Genomic DNA, 21096 nt, shown 5'->3' on the forward strand with positions numbered 1-21096 from the left:
TTACATACAATTGTAGTATCGTACACCGCCCCACCCCCCGGCCCGTGGCCTTCGTATCAAAGGCTATGGCCTATATCAATCTGTTAATGTGCAAGTAAACTCCGGCCATGCATGACTGGATCTCGTAATTAGTAAAACCTTGACAAATTAATTATTAATAGTGCATGAAAATCACTAATTTATTGTAACAAAATTTACACACAGCCTGTAACACAAGTACGAGTAAAGATAGTTTGTGTGGCTTGCTAGCTATAGCTATGAAGCGCCACCACTAGCCTTGGCTGCCAGATGCTCTGGTGATGTCAATTGCTCAATAGTTCTCCGTCTTTGCTTCTTCCTCCTCAGAGCGCGAGCACTTTCTGACTTTCCTTCTCCTATAGAAGCTCCTGAATCATCACGACTGAGACTCTTGTCTCCACCATTAGGTTTACTGTCTTCCTCGTGAGATGGGGACTTTGATTGTCTGGAAACTACCACTGAGATTGGCTCAAAGTTGTCTCCTTCAGTTTGAAGCTTTCTAGTTCGCTCTCTTTGTTTCAGCAGAAACTCTTCCAAATCATCATCATTATCGTCATCGTCGTCATAGAGATTAGGTTTGTCTCGTCGCAGACTAGACGTTTTATCTTTAACTACACTGAACCGATCAGGTGAGCGAGACTTTCTTGGGCTCTCGTTTAGTTTACTGTTAGAAATCTTTCTCTTTGGTGTAATCTCTCCATCAGAATCTCTCCTGTTTCGACTCCGCCCACTAAACTCATCATCGCTGTCTTTTCTATCGTATTTGGTTAGTTTCACATCTCCAGAATCAGCTGAAAACTTCCTCTCCTTCCTAGAATAGGTACGATCCTCATCTTCCTCTTCTTCGATCCTCGGGGTTAAGTCACGATTCCGCCTATCCCATGTGCGTGTGCGTGCTACTAGAGGGCTCTGCTCTAACCCACTACTCTCAGTGTCTGACATGTCATCAACATTCATACTCATGTCATCAATCTCTCCAACTTTGTAGCTGCTAGCATTGGAGCTCAAGTCATCATCTTCGTAATCTCCAGTGACGTCTTCCTGAGGGTCTTCTTCGTCGTCGCTATAAGTCTCATGACCTTTGAGGGCACCGTGGAGTGTGTCGATCCTCTTCTGAGCATTCTTCAAGTCCGCTCGCACGCTTTGAAGTTGCGCCTCCAGCTCTTCAATTTGCGCCTCCTGTTTGTGTGTGTGCAGTGTGTGTGTGCAGTGTGTGTGTGTGTGCAGTGTGTGTGTGCAGTGTGTGTGCGTGCAGTGTGTGTGTGTGCAGTGTGTGTGTGCAGTGTGTGTGCAGTGTGTGTGTGTGTGCAGTGTGTGTGTGCAGTGTGTGTGCGTGTGTGTTAATCAATTATAATCTCAATACTGTTATGATGAATATTTATAATGAAAACCACACAACCAAAATCCTTTGATTTGCTGATACAGCACTTACAGCCCCTCTCTTCTTCTTGCTCATCTCTTGTTCCTTTCTCTCTGCCTCTTGCATTTCTTGCCGGAGGTCCCTGTTCTGTTTCTGGAGCCTCTTAAGAGCGTCAGAGCTCTGATGGGAGACAGTCTCAGTCTTCTCCTCCTGGGCACGCTCCAGTTGGTTACGCAGACGCTGGATTTGTGAGTCATGACGTCTTGCACTGGACTTTTCAAGCTCTAGCTTTTGTTCCAGTTCTCTAACCTGCAACCACAAGTAATAATAGTCACTAGTATACTCACCAGCTCTACTATTACACAAAATAACGGCTTTTGCTATTACATAAGATAGCAAGGTTATTACCTTGGTTTCGCTGGCTTCGTACTGATGCTTGTTGACACCAGTTTCCAACTCAGATACCTTTGAGGTAAGCTCGTGAACCTTAGTGAAGAGGAAAAAAGAATTACAGCCTAGAACATGCACAGTAAAGAGTATTAAAAATTGCTGTTTTTTATTATGTCACAATAGAAAAAAAGGAAAAAATCATGCCGCAACCCGGGATCGAACCAGGGACCTTTAGATCTTCAGTCTAACGCTCTCCCAACTGAGCTATTGCGGCTTACATATAATATACTTGCTAGACATGGTATAGTGTTCAAAGAAACCACAACCTAGCAATCATTACACACGTAAATTATTTTAACATACCTTAGCTTCTAGAGTTTGTTTGGTATCCTCTAAATCGTCCACCTGCACGTTCGCTTCTGTCAGCTGTGTTTGGAGGGAGGTGGTTTGTGAGATATGGCTTCTCTGCTTCTCTAGAAGCTCTTCAATTTCATCTTGGTCTTCCTCCATGCGACTTTCAAGGTCATTCTTCTCTCTGCTCAATTCAGCCACTTTGGCCTCCATCTGTGGGGATATATAGCGACAGCGATAGGAAGAACTTTACGCACGTTACAGAGTTTCTATTTTAAGCTAATACAAGTAACCCCCTGCACACACACACACACACACGTACACACCTCGATCTTGGTTCTAGCCAGTTCATCGCATTGGACCTGCAGGTCGTCCAGCTCTCCTTGCAACCTCTTCCCTGCCTTTGAAGCAGCTGTCTCACTAGCCTGAAGGTCCTCCAGCTGATTCCTTAGTGACTTCACCATAGCAGAGTTGCCTCTCATTTCCCTCTCGTGCTCTAACTGCTCCACAGTGTCTTGGTAGAGTGCACGTACTTTCTTGAGTTGCTTACGTAACTTCTTCTCCGCCTCAGGGTCAATCTTTCCCTGGTGCTCCAGCATCTCTCGCTCCAAGTCTCTACGCGCCTGCATGGAGGTGTGTCACACATCACAGGATATGGTTGAATACTAACAATAGCTTGAATAGAATTAACCTAGCGTTCAATGAAGAATCTTTAAACAGCCATAACTTTAGTGACGTTATAACGCGGACCCCCACCCACTCACCTTGACAGCGGCGTGCTTGTCCTCGTGCAGTTCCTCTAACTGTTGGTTGAGGGCGTTTAGTTTCTTGCTCATGGTGTTCTTGACCTGCTCTAGTTCTTGCTCCCTCCCCTCCAGCTCCTGGACGTGGCTTTGTTTGAGTGTCTGATTGGACAACTCTAGACGAGCCTTTGTCTGTTGTAGAGTGTCCAATCTGCGAGAATGAATGCGACAATCAATTCTGTACATCACCACTTCAGTGGGTCCTATCACTAGAAATACAACAGCTACACGTTCGCAACACAAATTTATGGCTTAGCTACGAAAACAACAATTTTCCAGGCCTTATTTTGAAAAAACACTCACTTACAATAGCCCACACTTTTTGTCAGAAATATACATTTAAATAACTTACTAATTAATCGCACTGCACTACACTTGTTAAGTAGTATATAAGAAGGCTATAATTACGAGTGAGTGCGAGGACATACTTGACGTTGGCCTCGTCCAGTTCATCCTCTAGCTCCTCTATCTTTGTGTCCATGTCCCTCTTCATTCTCTTGAGAGAGGTCATCTCTGACTCAGTGGAGGCACTCGTGGTGGAGCTCAGCACTTCTGATTCCAGGTCTTCCTTCTCCTGTACCACACGTTTGTGCTCCTCCTCCAGCTCCTATCAGGGGGTGGGGTGGTAGGGGGTGTGGTTACTGTTGCTAAACTAATACACTGTGTACATACACAATGACCTACAAAGAGAGCTCTCTAGAAACCAGGAAGGAGGTTGATTGTACATGTGCCCACAGTATATTACACACCTTCAGTTTAGTCTTGAGGTCCTCGAAGTCAGTGTGTAGTTGGTCCTTCTCCCTGGCTAGCTGTTCCTTGGCCTGGACCTCACTACTGGCATCTTCCTTACAAGCACTTAAGTCAGAGTCAAACCTGCATGGCAACACAACGTTACAGATATTCTTATATACATGTACGTACATGCATCTATACCTACAGGTTATTGTAACTGCACTTTAGTACACACGATGCTTGTGCCTACTACATGAATATTGTATATAATGATTCAGACTATCTTCTGCCACTGTTCAACTAGTACATTGCTACAGCCATGACTCACCTCCTCTGCCTCTTCTCTAGCTCAGCATTGCGAGCTTGCTGCTGTTCCAAGAGTAGCTTGAGGTCATTCATCTCTGAGCCATACTTGGCTGCCTTCTTCCTGACCTGACCTAGTGTCTTGTGGAGGTCCGCCTGCTCACTCTCAGAGTCAGCCAACTGTCGGTGGGAGGAGGTGGGGTCAAACACACACACACACACACACACACACACACACACACACACACACACACACACACACACACACACACACACACACACACACACACACACACACACACACACACACACACACACACACACACACACACACACACACACACACACACACACACACACACACACACACACACACACACACACACACACACACACACACACACACACACACACACACACACACACACACACACACACACACACACACACACACACACACACACACACACACACACACACACACACACACACACACACACACAATCCTAGCTAATGAAAACACGTAAAGAAGCATCTCCAGCACACACACACACACCACACACACACCCATTTCACCCACACACCCTCTTCTCCAGGGTCCTCTTGGCTGACTCCAATCTCTCCACCTCATCCTCGTACTCTGAGCTCACTCTTTGACGCAGTTTGACGCAGTGTATCTAACTCACGACGTGTCTCCAGATACTTCTCCATCACAGTCTCACTATTGTCACTCGTGTAGTCACTCTTGATTCGTGCCAGTATGCTCATCTCTGCTATCTGTAGCTTCAACTGTTCGTTCTCTTGTGCTAGTTCCTTCTCATGAGCCTGCAAGGAGACCAACACACAGAATATAATGATAAGAATTAATGCTCGTTGTTGACATTGGATCCACAGACTTCAAGTTATGGCAGCCGAAAGAATCCTTGAACTATTGAATGAACAGAGTGTAGTTGAACATCTTTCAACAGCCTTAACTTGAGTATCATTGATCCAATGTCAAAAATTTTAGGATTTTCTGAAAGCTTAGAAAGAGACCTTTCAAGTGATGTATTGCAATCCAACATTTTTTCGGGGCCCTAATTTGTCATTTTTCGGCCTCGGACCATGGGCTATTATCCACGGTATCGCCAAATACTTTTTTGTCTCAAATATGATTTTTTATGACACCATTTGAAAGGTATTTTTCTAGGCTTTCAGAAAATCATAAAGTTGTTGACATTGGATCCACGGAATTCAAGCTACGGCCACTGAAAGAGTATACAAACAGCAAATCCTTTATGCCCACCCCCATGGTCACACCCACTACCCACCATGGACTCTGCCAGTTGGTCCTCCATCTCCCTCTTCTCCAGCTGTTCACTCTCAATGAGATCTGTGGCATCATTGGCAGAGGACTCGGTATCCTCCAGCTGGGCACTTATCTTGGTCACCTGAGAAGGGAGGACTCAATAACTATCATACACAATATGGGCATAGATTGTAGTCTTCCTATAAGCAGGCCACCCTCTATAATACAGCCAGGTTAATGGGCCCCAAAGTCTCTCCCCATAGCATGTGTTAGGACCTGTGCTGGCAGGCCACCTCTTTATTACAGCCACTGCCTGGCCACCACTATAGACAGGCATCACTGTATCCATGAAGCAACATTTACACTGCGTTACCTTCTCCTCCATTAGTCTCTCTGACTCCTTGAAGACATCTCTCTCGTGTTCCAGTGACTCCACTTTGGCCTTGAGCTTATCAATCTTGCTCTGTAGCAGGAGCAGCCATTACAAACATTGCCACAACTGCACTATAGTCATTATTATGTACGGACAGAGTTGTTCCTTTGATATCTATGGCATCCATATGCTACAAAGAACACCTACATGTACTCAGTATGTGTGAGCACGGACTCTGTCTAGCTGCCACTACAACTCACATCCTTGTCTTTAATGACTCCCTCTGCCCTCCATATAGCCAGCATAGGCTTGATCTGTATAGAGGTCAATAGGTCAACTGCAAACAATGAGTGTTTTGGCAACTAACTTTAACTGCGCCCACAAATATAGACTAAGTACCAACAGACAGTATGCATTTCAATAGCTTTTAAGGAGCTCCATTTGTTGTAGAATGATATACAACACGATGCAATACACCCGCCCACTCACCTTGAGGAAAAGCTGCCACCATCGCCATTCTCTGAGCTCTTGGTACGCCGCCATGTTTTGCTGGATCACCAGAGCTGCAGAATCTTGCACTTGCAACTGTTCAAACTTTTGTCGACCCAGCCAGCCACGACACCGTGCCTACGTAGGGCGTGGGAGAGGTCAGAGGTCACCCTGGTAGCTACCAACACGTACAGTATGCAATGTCTAGAGATCTTATCAGCAACTAGTTCTAGGCTAACATTATCTAACTATTGTGAATTGCATGCTCACTCTTTGTGTGTCTTTGGATTGCGATTTATATGAAAACTTGCCGCAATCGAAAGATTTAACATCGCATTCGTACGTATTATTTTCCCGCCCCCTCTGTCCATACACGTACACGTACCTGGAATAAGACCATAGTGCCGTGGGAGGTGTCCTCCACTTGTCTGTCCAATCGTGCTAGTGTCCCCACTCTGAAGAATGCTTGACTCCGCCCCACCTTGAATGAGTGTGACTCCACCCCTTGTGATGACAGGATGCTCTCAACCAACTGCTTGTCACTACGAGAACCATCAATCTGATCTCCAGCTACTATCCCGACATAGCGTCGTCTGAACTCAGAGAAGGTCATGTGCTCAGGGTAACCTGTGTGGAGTGGGTGTGTGTGTGTGTGTGTGTGTGTGTGTGTGTGTGTGTGTGTGGATGAGTGTGCAAACTGATCAAGGGGATTGGAATCTAAATTTGCCATTGAAGTTGACAGCTTTAAAGTACAAGGAACTATACATGTAAACTGTTAATGTATGTACTGGGAGCTTGGACCTTTAGTCAAGTCAAGCCCACTCACCAGGCCAGAATGTATGTACTGGGAGCTTGGACCTTTAGTCAAGTCAAGCCCACTCACCAGGCCAGAATGTATGTACTGGGAGCTTGGACCTTTAGTCAAGTCAAGCCCACTCACCAGGCCAGAATCAAACACATTCACTACAGGCCCACTCACTAGTATGGCAACAGCAGTAGAGTATGGTGGACTTACCTTGTTTGTATATCCTGGCTGCTTTAACGAGCTCTGCTCTGCGTATCTGAGACCTCACTAGAGGCACATCGATCTCTCCGTGTGCCACGCCCCCTTCTTGTGCCGGGTGTGACTCGTGTGGGAGTGCCCCGGGTAACTTGTGGGGTAATTGAGGGAGGATGCATCGAATGAACCACTGGTGGGTTTTGCGCAGTGTGTCCATCAGAAAATCCTGTTAGTTGTGTGTGTGTGTGTAAGTGTACAAGGAACTCTATAGAATTATTACACACACACACACACACACACACACACACACACACACACACACACACACACACACACACACACACACACACACACACACACACACACACACACACACACACACGCCCACACCACACCCACACCCACATCCACACATACACACACCAGTTGAAACTTGGTCTGCAGACAGACGGATGACTTCTTGATGCCAGAGGAGGGGCTACTATAGTGGACTCCACCCACATTAGTGGAGGTGGTGCGGGAGAGGGAGCGATGAGTGTCAGCCTTGAGCTGTGAGTTACCCAGGGTTGTCATGGAGGCTGCCACACCTCTACCCTGGAAGATGGACCCTATACCAATCCTGTATGAACAGATCAACAAAATAAACAAATGCAGTAATAATTTTAAGTAGGAGCAATTTCACAACGTAGAGCCAGGTACATATACAAACATGTACGTATAGTTAACGCTTTATATTGCAGATCTAGAAAATATTGACATTGCGGATAGGAGTCACTATATAAGTGACCACACCCACCTCTTTGGAGTCACTATATAAGTGACCACACCCACCTCTTTGACTCGGCCATGACCTGGACCACCACCCTGAATGAAGGATGCTCTCGTGCGCGCTTGACCCAGCCATTAGCATCATAGAACACGCTCAGTGTGCGCTGACAATGGAAGATGCTGAACTGATTGTCTTCCTTGATAACCTTAACGAGGGGGGCGTCCCCTAATGTGGTGGGGTCACCGTGGTACATTTGCAAGCGGTCCAGGAAGCTACCGTCAGTAGCACCGGGGAAGACAGACTCTTCATCCAGGATCCATAGTAGCCCTCGACGATCAGTGTGCACATCAATAGTGCCTCCACGCCTCTGCGTGTGTGTGCGTGCGTGGGTGTGGGTGTGCGTGCGTGGGTGTGGGTGTGCGTGTGTGTGTGTGTGTGTGTGTGTGTGTGTGCGTGCGTGGGTGTGGGTGTGCGTGGGAGTGCTAGAGATTAAAATACAGTAACCCACCCACTCAACCAGGGCACATATCACACCCACCCACTCACCTGGGGCACATGTCTGTCGATGGTGTCAATGACTGGCAGTGGACTAACAGCCACCTCTGAGAACAACCAGTTGATCTCCTCCTGAAGGTAGCGATCTTGCTCTGAGGTGAACGTCCAATCATGGAAGAGCATCTGTAGTCTCTCCTGGGCATAGTTCATGCAGAGGTCATCCAGCGAGGCTCCATCTCTGGCACCTGGGGCAATGAGGGGGCGGGGTGTGAGGTGTGCCAATGAGTGTGTGGGGGTGTGTGTGGGGGTGTGTGTGGTGAAGTAGCATTTTGAAGGAGTATTTTCAATATATGTAACAAAGTACAATGTATATACATGTACACACACACTGATCACCTGCTAGCTCCCTATGCACACACACACACACACACTGATCACCTGCTAGCTCCCTATGCACACACACACACACACACACACTGATCACCTGCTAGCTCCCTATGCACACACACACACACACACACTGATCACCTGCTAGCTCCCTATGCACACACACACACACACACACACTGATCACCTGCTAGCTCCCTATGCACACACACACACACACACTGATCACCTGCTAGCTCCCTATGCACACACACACACACACACTGATCACCTGCTAGCTCCCTATGCACACACACACACACTGATCACCTGCTAGCTCCCTATGCTGGAATCCTGGCATGTCCACCACATGGATGCTGGAGATACGCTTGGTCGCAGTCGTGCTCTGTGGGAGTTACATACACTTACAAACTGTCAACACTGTGTAGCTATCAGCTTGCTATTACAATGCACACAGGAACACCTACTGGAAGCTTTACTGTGTTGGAATCAGTATTATGCTAGTTTCTGTGTCTTACCTTTAGCCCACTAGCTACCACCCTCTGCCCTTAACACTAGCAACTAGCTCACTGGCTTACCTGTAGAGCCCTGTTGATGAGCATCACCAGAGCATTGACAGCCTGATCGTACAGTCCCATCACAAAGGCGTCTAGAAACAGAGACCTATTGCCTCCCATGTTAGCCAGGAAGAGGGAGCTAGTCATGGAGATGGTATCAGTGGCATTGGGGGAGATGGAGAGGGGAGTGTGATGCAGGCTGGTCTGGCCTCGAGGGGGGCTGAAGATATGGTGACCCAGCACCTCGTGGTTGATGCCCAACACAAAGGCTGCTCTCTGGGCAGCTGCTGGGTTCTGGAAGCAGTCACTCCCACGCATTTGCCCTGAGGGAGAGAGAAGGCATAACATGCTGTGATGTAATGTAATGGCCAGTAAGATAAAATTAGAGGCCAATAATTATTATTAGCTTATAATTTTGACTACTGCTGTAGGTTAAAAGCTGCCAACTAGGCATGTACTAAAAAAACTGTCAAAAGACCACCAAGAAATGTCGTGATTACGGCCACTCAAAGAGCCACATGCAATGAGGAAGGAAGGTAGAGTGGACTCACCTTTCTTGACTCCAGCATAACCCAGATGGTAGATGGCAGCCAGCAGAGACCACAGTCCCAGTGACTCCTCTTCAGAAATGTTGAGTATCTCCAGACAGTTCTGGATGAGGTCCCACACGTACGCAGCACTCTCGTTGCGTTGGGGCTGTGTAGGGACACAGGACGTAATGAGGGGGTGGGGGTGGTATATTCTTCATAACAGTAATCCAGTTCATGTATACCAGCTACTACTGACAATATACTCACATCGTCCAGTGGCTCATAATAGAGGTTGGGTTCCTCTGCCTCATCGTCCGCCACATCCAACATGAGGTCAGAGCGCAACTGCTCGTCAGCCCCGGCTATCATCTGGTAGAGGATGTTGAAGTTGCCCTCTCCTTTAGGACGCTGGGCTACACGGAACTTCTCCAGTAGGTACGTCTATACAAGAAGGGGGAGTGGCTTAGGTATGTCTATACAAGAAGGGGGAGTGGCTTAGGTATGTCTATACAGGAAGTGGGAGCAGCTTAGGTATGTCTATACAGGAAGGGGGAGTGGCTTAGGTATGTCTATACAGGAAGTGGGAGCAGCTTAGGTATGTCTATATAGAAAAGGGGAGTGGCTTAGGTATGTCTATATAGGAAAGGGGAGTGGCTTAGGTATGTCTATACAGGAAGTGGGAGTGGCTTAGGTATGTCTATATAGGAAAGGGGAGTGGCTTAGGTATGTCTATACAACAATGTTGGTCAATCTTCTGGCAATTATCTCCTAACGAAAGGGGGGTGCTCACTTTAACGGATGCTGAAACGATGGTACCGCTAGGGTCAAAGTCCAACGTATAGAGGCAAGAGCAACGAGTGGCCTGAGGGTTGAGGAATGTGGCAGCACTACCAAACGAGTGGAGAAGCAGCTCAACAGCATCCAGTCGTGCATCTTTGAGAGGGGAGGGGTGTACAATATATAGACTACTATGAACATGTCATGCAAACTCGTAATAGTAGCTGTTTGCATTAGAGAGATCAAAGAAGCACAGCGTGTACACTATGAATAATTATTATACAGAAATAGAGAATATTTATCCTCTGAAATTACATTAGTCATTAATAATTTTAGCTTTCCATGAGTATAAATGACAGCTGTACTCACTGGAGACTGGTCCCTGCTCTGGCTGCCCCACAGTGGTGAGGTAGCGAAGGAGGTAACGAGCATTGAAGGTCTTGCCAGAGCCAGACAGGCCCATCAAGATGAGAGACTGGTCCTGACGTGTGACCATCATGTCTCTATACGCCTGCTGTCCCATGGCAAATATGTGAGGGGGCATGTCGGCACGACGACAACCTCGGAACATGTCTATGACCTGAAGGAACAACGAGGCTGGGTTATGTGCTAGTGAGGTACACTTCTATAGGAGCACACCATGGGAAGGAACAACGAGGCTGGGTTATGTGCTAGTGAGGTACACTTCTATAGGAGCACACAGTGGGGAAGTGTGAGAATGACAAGAACTAGTTTGGCAAGTATTGTATACACAAGTTAGTAATCTATGAAGGGCCATAACTTTAGTTCCATTGGTCCAATAACGGAGTTTTTGAAAGCTTACAATGAGCTCGTTAAGATAGTGTCTTAACTCAAAAGTATATTTTTACCATGTCCCAATAATTTCCAATTATGTCCCGTTCTAAATTTGAGAATTGAGCATACCATCTGAAAGAGCTCTTTTTAAACTTTCATAAAATCATAAAATCATTGAATTTGGACCATCAGAACTCTAGTTACAGAGCCAACTCTAGTGCTCTCAACATTCAAAATACGAATGCAGCGTTACAAGTCATTCCATAGCTCCACACAACACCCACTCCCTCCACACTACACACACCTCCACACTACACACACACACACACACACACACACACCACCTCACGCCCACTCACCCTGTCTACATATGAGGAGAGAGCACGCAGAGGGTTGAGGACAATGAGGTGACTCCCGGCAAAGGTGTGAATGAGGCTGCTCCCATAGCGTTGCCTCAGGACATGGAGTGTGGAGGACTCGTTGAGGTGAATCAGGTCAACCAAGTCCTCCACCTTGTCCAGGGAGGAGGGGTTAGCCTGGAGACAAGAGAGGGTTACTACTACTAGGTACAAGAGAGAGGGGGGCATGTATAAGAGAGGGGGGCATGTGTTGCAGCATACATAGGAGAGGTGTGTGTAATAAAGCATGAGCTAAAGTAAGTGAAAATGTCCAGCCCTCAGATAAAAAACCTTTTCAATGTCTTCATCCTCCACTTGGATGACATTATCAGTCCGGGCCAGTTTCACTGCCACCTTGTCCCGGCCCTGGAGGCAACAAACAACAACAGGCTAATGTGTGTTTATTTGAATGGCAGACATGTGTCTACATGTACAAGCAGTTCCTGGAATTATCCATAAAAGATGACATACAAAGATAGATAAGGATACCACCACAGTGAAGACCGAAGCCATCACACAAACACATCTTGAAATGAGAGTAATAATTCTATACCGCAGATATATAGTCAGAGTATACAGTGGTTATATAAGGCTTCTGGAATGATTACACAGAATCACTAGTTCCTCTCACTAGTGGACACTAGACACACAATATTCCAGATATGCAGTCACTGACCATACCACTTGAGCACTGTAATTGTAGATTCTGTGTATAAGCACAATACTGCATAGTTATGTCTCAACAAGCTGATAGGGTGACCATGGCGACAGTGTACAATATGTGGTACATAAGTTTTGATAACATATTATCTTTAGTTTCACATATCAAATTACCCATGAAAATGTCACTCTGAATCCAGATACTCCTGTGCTATATAGATAATAGAGCCTACACAAACATCAACCATCTTCACTATCCGTGTATCAATACTGTTACTGTTATGGTAACCAATTAACGAGAAACACATGTACTGTCGGTATAATGATACTTGTAGGACTACGCTACATTGTACTATTCAAAAGTTAGAAGCCTGGGGTCCATTTGAACGTTGTTAAATAAAGTCCTATCCAGAGCCACAATTCAAGTGTATATACAGTACATGCAATAGTCCTAGCTACAGTTGTTCTGACAACGGCTCTTACTTGCAGTCTGCTGAGATTGGTGTAATGGCTGCCTGGTTGTGCCTTGTGGGAGGGGCTCTGATGCACAGTTCCCAGTGTGAACCCTGAACTGTGTACCACCCAAACCTTCTCTTGTTCTAGCCCCTCCTTCTCAGAGAGCACCTCCTCCTCCGTCTTAGCCTGCAGGGGGGAATATGAGGTTGGTTGGTTTGTGGATAATGAGCTACGTATAGAGTATAATTATACATAGCAAGGACAGCTGTTCCAGGGCCCACCAAACAGTTAGAACATCATCAGAAATGTTGCAAGCTGCACCTGCTAATAATGCCTTAACAAGGACAAGTGATTACTGGTTGGAATCTGATACCAAATAAAACCATACACTTGAGGCCATATATGTACAGAGTGACAAAAGACTATACTACACATTGTATGTCCTGCCATAACCAGTGGAATGTTCCACCATGACTATCACCATTCACCATGTTAGCACCTCAGGCTGTATAAGGTACTAGACAATAGGGCTGCTGTCACACTGGCATACAGTGTACACTGACAGACTAGCATGCAGTGTGTAGTGTACACTGGGGAATACCAGAGGGAAATCAGAGCATTAGGTAACATTGGACTGATGGAGATATTAAGTAACTAGGGAACAGTAGCAATTATATGGCTGTGTATGTAGTTGGGTGTTGGCTGGAATAGTGTATCTACCAGCAGTTAGTGTGGCACGTACTGCAATGCAATGTTGTGTTATTACTCACTTTATACCTAATATCCTATTTCAATAAAGCCATGATCTCAACACTCATCAGTACACACACCTATTTCCTGCTATGTACAGGTATGTACTTTAATGGGTGTGTGTGTGAGGCATCTTGCAGACTACACAACACACTGTGTGGTGACATATCACATGACGCAACACACTGTGTGGTGACATATCACATGATGCAACACACTGTGTGGTGACATATCACATGATGCAACACACTGTGTGGTGACATATCACATGATGCAACACACAGTTATCACATACATTGCTCAATTAATTGCTCTTATATTTCCACACCTAATTACACACAGTCAGTATTAGTCTGGAATATTCCCATCCTCTAATGGCCCCATCACAGTACACACACACACACACACACACACACACACACACACAGTACACACACATGCTCTAGGTTAACAACAAAGTGTGTTTACTGAACTGCAGTGGAGGCCACACAAACTTTGTGGGTTCATTGACAGGTTTAGATTACCTCATATCCACACACCTACACACACACACACTGTAAGTACTAGAGTTCTTTATAGCACAGCACAACCTTACACACAGACACAGACAGACACACACAGACACACACAGACAGAGAGGTGTGCAGTATGTGCCCACACCTAGGGATGGCTTGGATATAGTGTATCGCTATGGTCACCCAGTCCAACCAGTCCATAGTTTAATACACAGGATACAGCGAATCTTAAACACATATCAATTTAGCGATTATAAGATTTAAAATCAACAGACACAGTATATACAGATTGTTATCAAAATAAACAGAGCTTTGTGAACAGCTATCACTTATCCTACTGGTACATGTACAGCTTGTTTTGCATGAGGTTACCTGTTCAAGAATGCAATAATACTGACACTCAGTATGGTGGTGCCCCAGGCAATGGCTGTGATAAAGAGGTCCAAACACATGCTATGGAGACTTGGGGGCTGGCTGTATTATAGAGGGTGGCCTATTATAGAGGGTGGCCTATGCCTCAGTGTTTCACACTCCTTAACTTAATTGCTAAAAATATTGAATTATGTTGGCAGTACAAACAGTTGGTGCACTAAAAATGATTTCTACAGCAGATACTCTACCAGGAGTCCCTACTACTATTGTAACAGAATTAGCAGCTAGCCATAGTGAAACAATAGTCTATCCTACAACACTGTGTGCCCTGGGTGTACACACAGTGGCCTACAACACTGTGTGCCCTGGGTGTACACACAGTGGCCTACAACACTGTGTGCCCTGGGTGTACACACAGTGGCCTACAACACTGTGTGCCCTGGGTGTACACACAGTGGCCTACAACACTGTGTGCCCTGGGTGTCCATAATGGCCTACAACACTGTGTGCCCTGGGTGTACACGCAGTGGCCTACAACACTGTGTGCCCTGGGTGTACACACAGTGGCCTACAACACTGTGTGCCCTGGGTGTACACACAGTGGCCTACAACACTGTGTGCCCTGGGTGTACACACAGTGGCCTACAACACTGTGTGCCCTGGGTGTACACACAGTGGCCTACAACACTGTGTGCCCTGGGTGTACACACAGTGGCCTACAACACTGTGTGCCCTGGGTGTACACACAGTGGCCTACAACACTGTGTGCCCTGGGTGTACACACAGTGGCCTACAACACTGTGTGCCCTGGGTGTACACACAGTGGCCTACAACACTGTGTGCCCTGGGTGTACACACAGTGGCCTACAACACTGTGTGCCCTGGGTGTACACACAGTGGCCTACAACACTATGTGCCCTGGGTGTACACACAGTGGCCTACAACACTATGTGCCCTGGGTGTACACACAGTGGCCTACAACACTATGTGCCCTGGGTGTACACACAGTGGTACTAGTAGTTTCCTTGAAAAGGAGCCATCATATTTAGTTTCTGTGGATTCTACTAATGGCCTACACATTAATGGGGGGGGGAGGGATCTATATGATATTTCAAGAAGTTGAAACTTGACTAAGAAGCGTACAGTCTGCACTTACCTTGAACTTGGCTTTGTTTTGTCTCCTCAGAGTTCCTGGACACAATAGAGCACATCACACCACAACACAAGGGAAGGAAGGAGGACATTAGGAGGACTAAACTTTAGAGCATTTTGAGGGTACAACTTCACTCATCAGACCTTATATAGCTAGAGTATACACTTGCTCACAGCACACACACAAAGTGTTTCTATGCACTTACACTTATCACTAAAAGGATAATGTCATATTAAGTTTGTACAAGTTTGATTAATAACACGCACACACCACTCCATCCGCACACACACACACACACCACCCCCTCCACACACACACACACACACACACACACCACCCCCTCCACACACACACACACACACACACGCACACTCACCTGTGTTGTGTTTTGCCTTCCCTCGTCCTGACTTCCTAAACTGATTGCTTCTAGTGAGGGTCTCGTCCAGCGCCCCTCGAGCATTCAGCTCCAGCAACTCAGGCATGGAGGCCACTCTAAGATACACTCCATCACCAGAAGACTTTATCATCTCCACCACATTCTCGTGAGGCTCATCTTCAACATTCTGTCCATTCACTTCGATAATCCGGTCCCCCGTCATTAGTGGCCCGAGATAGTCTTTACGAGGCTCAACCAGATGAACCAATTGTGTCTTATCAGGATATTCCGGCACTGGGAGGTAGGATTTCCTCAGAATGAATCCAAATCCACCGCCAACAGAGTTTTTTGTGGCTTCAACGTCACGTAGACGCACGTTAGTTGTCTGTAACGGTGGTAGAGGTAGATTAAGTCCATCAAAGCTTTTCTCTCGGCCATGATCAGAGGTGAGATCCATGAGACTTTCTAGAAATGAGCTTCGCTTGTTTGTGGGTGTGTAGTTCCCCCCATGGGACGTGGGTGTGGGTGACATTGAACTTTGACCCGACGAGTGCCCTGAGGTCGTTTGATGTAGTCGTGTTTCAGCACTGCCTGTTGGACTTGTAACCAGCACAGACACGGAGATACGACCAGTGCCTGAGGACGTGCCATTAGCTCGTTTCTCTGGAGAGGATTTCTCTGAATGTAGCCCTGATCCTGGGCGTGAGGTGGAGGGAGGTGACTGGGTCTTTCTTGTTAGTGTCTCAAAGTATTCTCTCTTTTCTCTGACTAAGGTATTAGAATCTGTTCGAGACATAGAGGCAGCTCCTGTGATTTCAACAACAGAGCTGCTAGGGGAAGGTGTGTTACTAGGCTCATCTTTGGAGGAATGTTTTTGTCCATGAGTAGGAGATGGAATTGACCCTTTTTTCGCCTCTTTTGCCTCTTTTGAATGTTTAGAAACTTTCTTGTCCTTTTTGCCGAAGCCAAACGGCATTTTTGATCAAGCTATCAAGCTTTAGACATCAATTAAACAGCAAAAAAGCTAGCTAGCTACAAAGGCCAATAATTATTATGATGGGCGTGGCTGTATATCACTGATAGAGTGGGAGGGGCTGCAGGATATAGTATTGGGTACGAATCGTTCCTAGGCAGTTGTTCTAGATGGGCGTGGCCCCTCCACTAAAAGAAGCCCACTGCACTGCACTGAGAAAAGCTCAGAAGTCCACTTCTGTATAGTGTCATGGTGCTGGTGGATTATCTACAATGCCTAAGAGATACTTCTGTGATTACTGCAACAAGTCCTTCCAAGACAACCGCAGGAACAGGTCGAAACACATGAGAGGATTTTATCACTTGAGGAACAAGGAAATGCACTTCAACAATGGTAGAGCGCGCATGTATGATGAGTACTGTTGTATAGTGTATGAGTCTTGTCCTGCAGTGCAGAGGTCACCCCCGACCCCTGAGGAGCAGCAGAGACTGATGGTGTTTCATACCTCATACAGTGGAGAGGAGTTATTCCAGCAATGGCTGAAACATCACCCTGCAGTAGTGAAGAGATACGAGGGACTCAGATCATCACCTAGCCCTGGCCCTAAGAGCACTGTCAAGGAGGAACAGGCTGTAGATAGCATGCATGATCAGAACTCAACAACTGCCATTGACTCTCAACTATCATAGCATGTTAATACACTTCTTTGTCATCATAATATTATTATCAGCATCATATGTGTATCAGCAAATAAAAAGGTTCAAAATCACTTTATCGAAATATCAATGAAGTCTGAATAACTATACTATACTATATTGAACAATATATAATCATATATCTGTATAAAAACACAAACACGAGCTTACGTAAGACCAATTACAATAAAATAAAAAGACATTATTAAGAGCAAAACGGACAAATTACTCGGTACTCTAGGCATACATTAGTTCATTCTAATAATAGGAAAATGTTTATGTACAGAAAAGTCGAAGGTTGGCGGTACAGTGGAATCTCTCTTGTGCCCTTTGGCTGCCAAATTCATGATGACCAAATTTGTCTTAACAACTTTCAGCAATGATTCCAGCTCCTCATTTCGATACGATATTCCTTCAATCGCCATCTTGGCTGCAGTGAGATGCTTGGCAGATGAATCGTACAGATTGATGGTCTTCCCTCTATAGTTCTCAACACTAGCCAGGCGCATATAATCAGAGAAGGCCAATGGTTGGGGGGTAGAGATGACGCCAAACGTGAGGAATCGATGATGGAAAATATTCTGTGGGCCTCCAAATTCGTACGACGGTTGTGGGATTTTGTCGTCCAATAACAGAGCTTCGAGTGCACGCATGACACCGAGACAGAGCAGCCTCTTGGAGTGCATGATGGCCGCCTCCTTTTCCCTCTCTCTAACAGACACGTTCTTTGTCGCTTTTTTTCCAGCTTTTCTCTTTCCTTTAGTCATAGGGGGTGGCTCAGAAGATATCAAACGATCGGCAGACTTCTTAGTTGTAAAGTACCACCCGTAGACATACTCCAAATACCAGTACACATAGTGGAGCTCAAAGGGACTGTACAGATTGTACTCAAATCCGATATTAATGAACTCCATCATGAGGTGTGTAATGTAGTACAGTGTCCAGGCCATGAAGCATGCTAAGTGCTGTCGCTGGGGATCAATCTTCAAACACAGAGAGTGTAGAACAAGGTCAACTCTCTCGGCTTCTTGTTGCAGCTCCCCCATCATATCCAGACAGCGTATGATGCTTTGCTTCTGTTGAGCTCTGTGCTGGCAAAATGTACGCAAGAAGTCGGTCATGATCATCACTACACGCCCAAAAAATCGATCAATGCCTTCTTTCGCTTGAGGGGAGGAGAAAACTGGAGAACGAGGTATTAAAGATGGAGCAGCTACCATATGTCTAGCGTCATCTTTGAGTAGGTCTCCTATAGACGGGGTACCAAACAACTGACTGCGATCACCTTGCAAGATAATGAGGATTATCAACGATCTGACAAGCACATTCGGACTGTCGGGCATACAGCAGAAATCTTTGATGACTAAATACAGCTCCCGAAACGTATCAATCTTTCCAAATCCAAGAATGGTTTGAATATGAGCAATGATAGTGTGGAGAAACTTCATGGAATCCAACCGTGAAACAATCCCATATGGTCTATAGCTGGGTGGCAGTAGATGCTGGTTGACAATAGGGTGGAAGCCTAGTGACATCGGATTATTGGGATCTAGTTGCGTTCCTTGGTCTAGGGTCTGCTTCATCAGTTCAAGAAGCTTGCCACATTGTGTTAACTTCAGTAGGCCTTCTTCAATACCCTTGGCAGTGTTCTTGCCAATCGAGACTACAAACGCAACAAGACTACGAGTGAATTTCAATCGAATACTCAACGCTTGCCATGCCTTCAAATTCTCCTCACTGAGGCCATTCTCAATATCTGGGTTCTCCTCTGCACTAGAGTTGAGGGACGATGCCAGTTGCTTGCAAATTGAATTCAGCTTCTCTTCCGACTCCTTCAAAGAGGCAGAAACTGATGCTTCGGATAAATGGATGAGCATGTCGAACCCAAAACACACTCCTTGCTGATCATCCTCAGAAAATACCCTTCCCAGACAAATGCACGCCCGCATGTATTCCACCGTTTTGATGAGACCTAGTGCAAACGCTCGCAAATGAATGTTCTCAATTCGTTCTATGTCCAGGAGGTACATGCTGGTGAAGACGGTCTGTGCTAGGGTGTGGCCTTGCAGCCAGGTGGCAACACAGGCAAACACTTCATCAATGATTCCAACCAGTTCCTGAGGGGAGTGGTTGTCATACTTGAGTATCCCTTTTGAGACGGCTTCTTCGAGAGATCGTGGGTAGTCGTTGAAAGAGGCCCATTGAACGGTGGGGTCCATTTGGGAATCCATAAGCTCAATTGCAGACATAGCGTCAAACAGGTTAAACATACGGCCGTGAATTAATTCCCCGTGATCCAATTCTTGGGTAGCCGCTATGAACTCATTCGTGACATCTGTCCATTCAATCTTGAGCGATTTTTTGAGCGGAGGTGAAGCAGACGCAATCTGATCGCACGTAGGTTTCGTTTCTGAAAAGGTGTGTGTGTGTGTGTGTGTGTGTGTGTGTGTGTGTGTGTGTGTGTGTGTGTGTGTGTGTGTGTGTGTGGGGGAGGAGTTACATGTTGTACGCATTATGCGTGTGTGTGTATACATCTACACAGTGACGTCTTATGCTACGGGTACCGGGTAGTAGGGACACAGTGACGTCTTATGCTACGGGTACCGGGTAGTAGGGACACAGTGACGTCTTATGCTACGGGTACCGGGTAGTAGGGACACTATATCAATTATAAGCTTTCATAAAACGTGTTCATAAAATCATAAGATCACCAGAATTCTAGTTACAGAGCCGACTCTAGTTGGATACTAGACCAAGTGTGCTTTAGATCTATAATTATTGTGATTCTTCCATGTATGTTTGATATGGAATTCAATTTTAATTTCAATTATCATACCTTCTTCATGTTGTGAGATGAGGAGAGACTCCAGGCCAGTGGCTACCAGGGCATCTTCTAGAGCTTGCTGGATTCTAGCGCTCGCATCAGTCGCCTCACTGGATGGCTCATTATGCTCCTCCATGGTGGTGTCAGGAGAACAATAGCTGGCTAGTAGTACAGTAGAGGTAAAGCTTACCCACGTGTAGTGCTCTTCATATAAAGTTTGAAAACAGTCCCAGAGAAAGCTGAGAGTCTGTTATCCAGTGCAGTAAGTGTGTGTGTGCTGTGAATGAATCAATGTGCATGTGTGTGAGCCCTGTAATATGCAGATACAAAATGAATGCTTCAAGTCAAAATCAAGATGCACTGTCACAACTGGAAATCGAAATGATGACGGATCTGTACAACAGGTTCGTATGTTTGGATAATGGTTGAGTTTATAGACAAACGTGAGATGGCCACTCAAACTCCAACTGTGGCAATCCTTTGTAATGGCCTAAACCCTTGTGTGGG

At 46.0% G+C, this 21096-nt stretch overlaps 2 protein-coding genes and 1 non-coding gene across 3 annotated transcripts; all 3 read right to left on the reverse strand.

Moving 5' to 3' along the window:
* Positions 1 to 128: 128 nt before the first annotated feature.
* On the reverse strand, positions 129 to 17158 carry LOC135339277 (unconventional myosin-XVIIIa-like). The gene is given in 31 exon segments (XM_064535345.1): positions 129 to 1197; positions 1451 to 1687; positions 1787 to 1864; positions 2132 to 2332; positions 2446 to 2742; positions 2884 to 3073; positions 3351 to 3529; positions 3672 to 3795; positions 3983 to 4137; positions 4542 to 4619; positions 4621 to 4782; positions 5268 to 5387; positions 5619 to 5708; positions 5879 to 5932; positions 6108 to 6245; positions 6493 to 6734; positions 7123 to 7333; positions 7531 to 7726; positions 7939 to 8243; positions 8423 to 8616; positions 9068 to 9143; positions 9337 to 9638; positions 9867 to 10011; positions 10113 to 10286; positions 10636 to 10778; positions 10992 to 11202; positions 11777 to 11953; positions 12107 to 12181; positions 12959 to 13117; positions 15725 to 15759; positions 16098 to 17158. Coding segments are annotated over 31 exon segments (6666 nt in total). The 5' UTR covers positions 17074 to 17158; the 3' UTR covers positions 129 to 255.
* Trnaf-gaa (transfer RNA phenylalanine (anticodon GAA)) lies at positions 1970 to 2042 on the reverse strand. The gene has a single exon. It is a non-coding gene; the product is annotated as a tRNA-Phe (tRNA).
* A 737-nt stretch (positions 17159 to 17895) lies between the features above and the next one.
* LOC135339286 (N-alpha-acetyltransferase 35, NatC auxiliary subunit-like) lies at positions 17896 to 20808 on the reverse strand. The gene is made up of 2 exons (XM_064535355.1): positions 20602 to 20808; positions 17896 to 20175 (listed from the first exon to the last, which is right to left on the reverse strand). The coding sequence occupies exons 1-2, from the start codon at positions 20723 to 20725 to the stop codon at positions 18014 to 18016; spliced, it is 2286 nt and encodes a 761-aa protein (XP_064391425.1). The 5' UTR covers positions 20726 to 20808; the 3' UTR covers positions 17896 to 18013.
* Positions 20809 to 21096: the final 288 nt, after the last annotated feature.

This window comes from Halichondria panicea, chromosome 8 (assembly GCF_963675165.1).
Source record: "Halichondria panicea chromosome 8, odHalPani1.1, whole genome shotgun sequence".
Taxonomy (NCBI): Eukaryota; Metazoa; Porifera; class Demospongiae; order Suberitida; family Halichondriidae; genus Halichondria; species Halichondria panicea.

Bases quoted from the DNA above. Each gene is read 5' to 3' on its own strand.
- LOC135339286 (XM_064535355.1), bottom strand. From the start codon at position 20,725: ATGGAGGAGCATAATGAGCCATCCAGTGAGGCGACTGATGCGAGCGCT. The intron at 20,176-20,601 runs GTATGATAATTG...ACACCTTTTCAG, and splicing joins CATCTCACAACATGAAGAAG to AAACGAAACCTACGTGCGAT.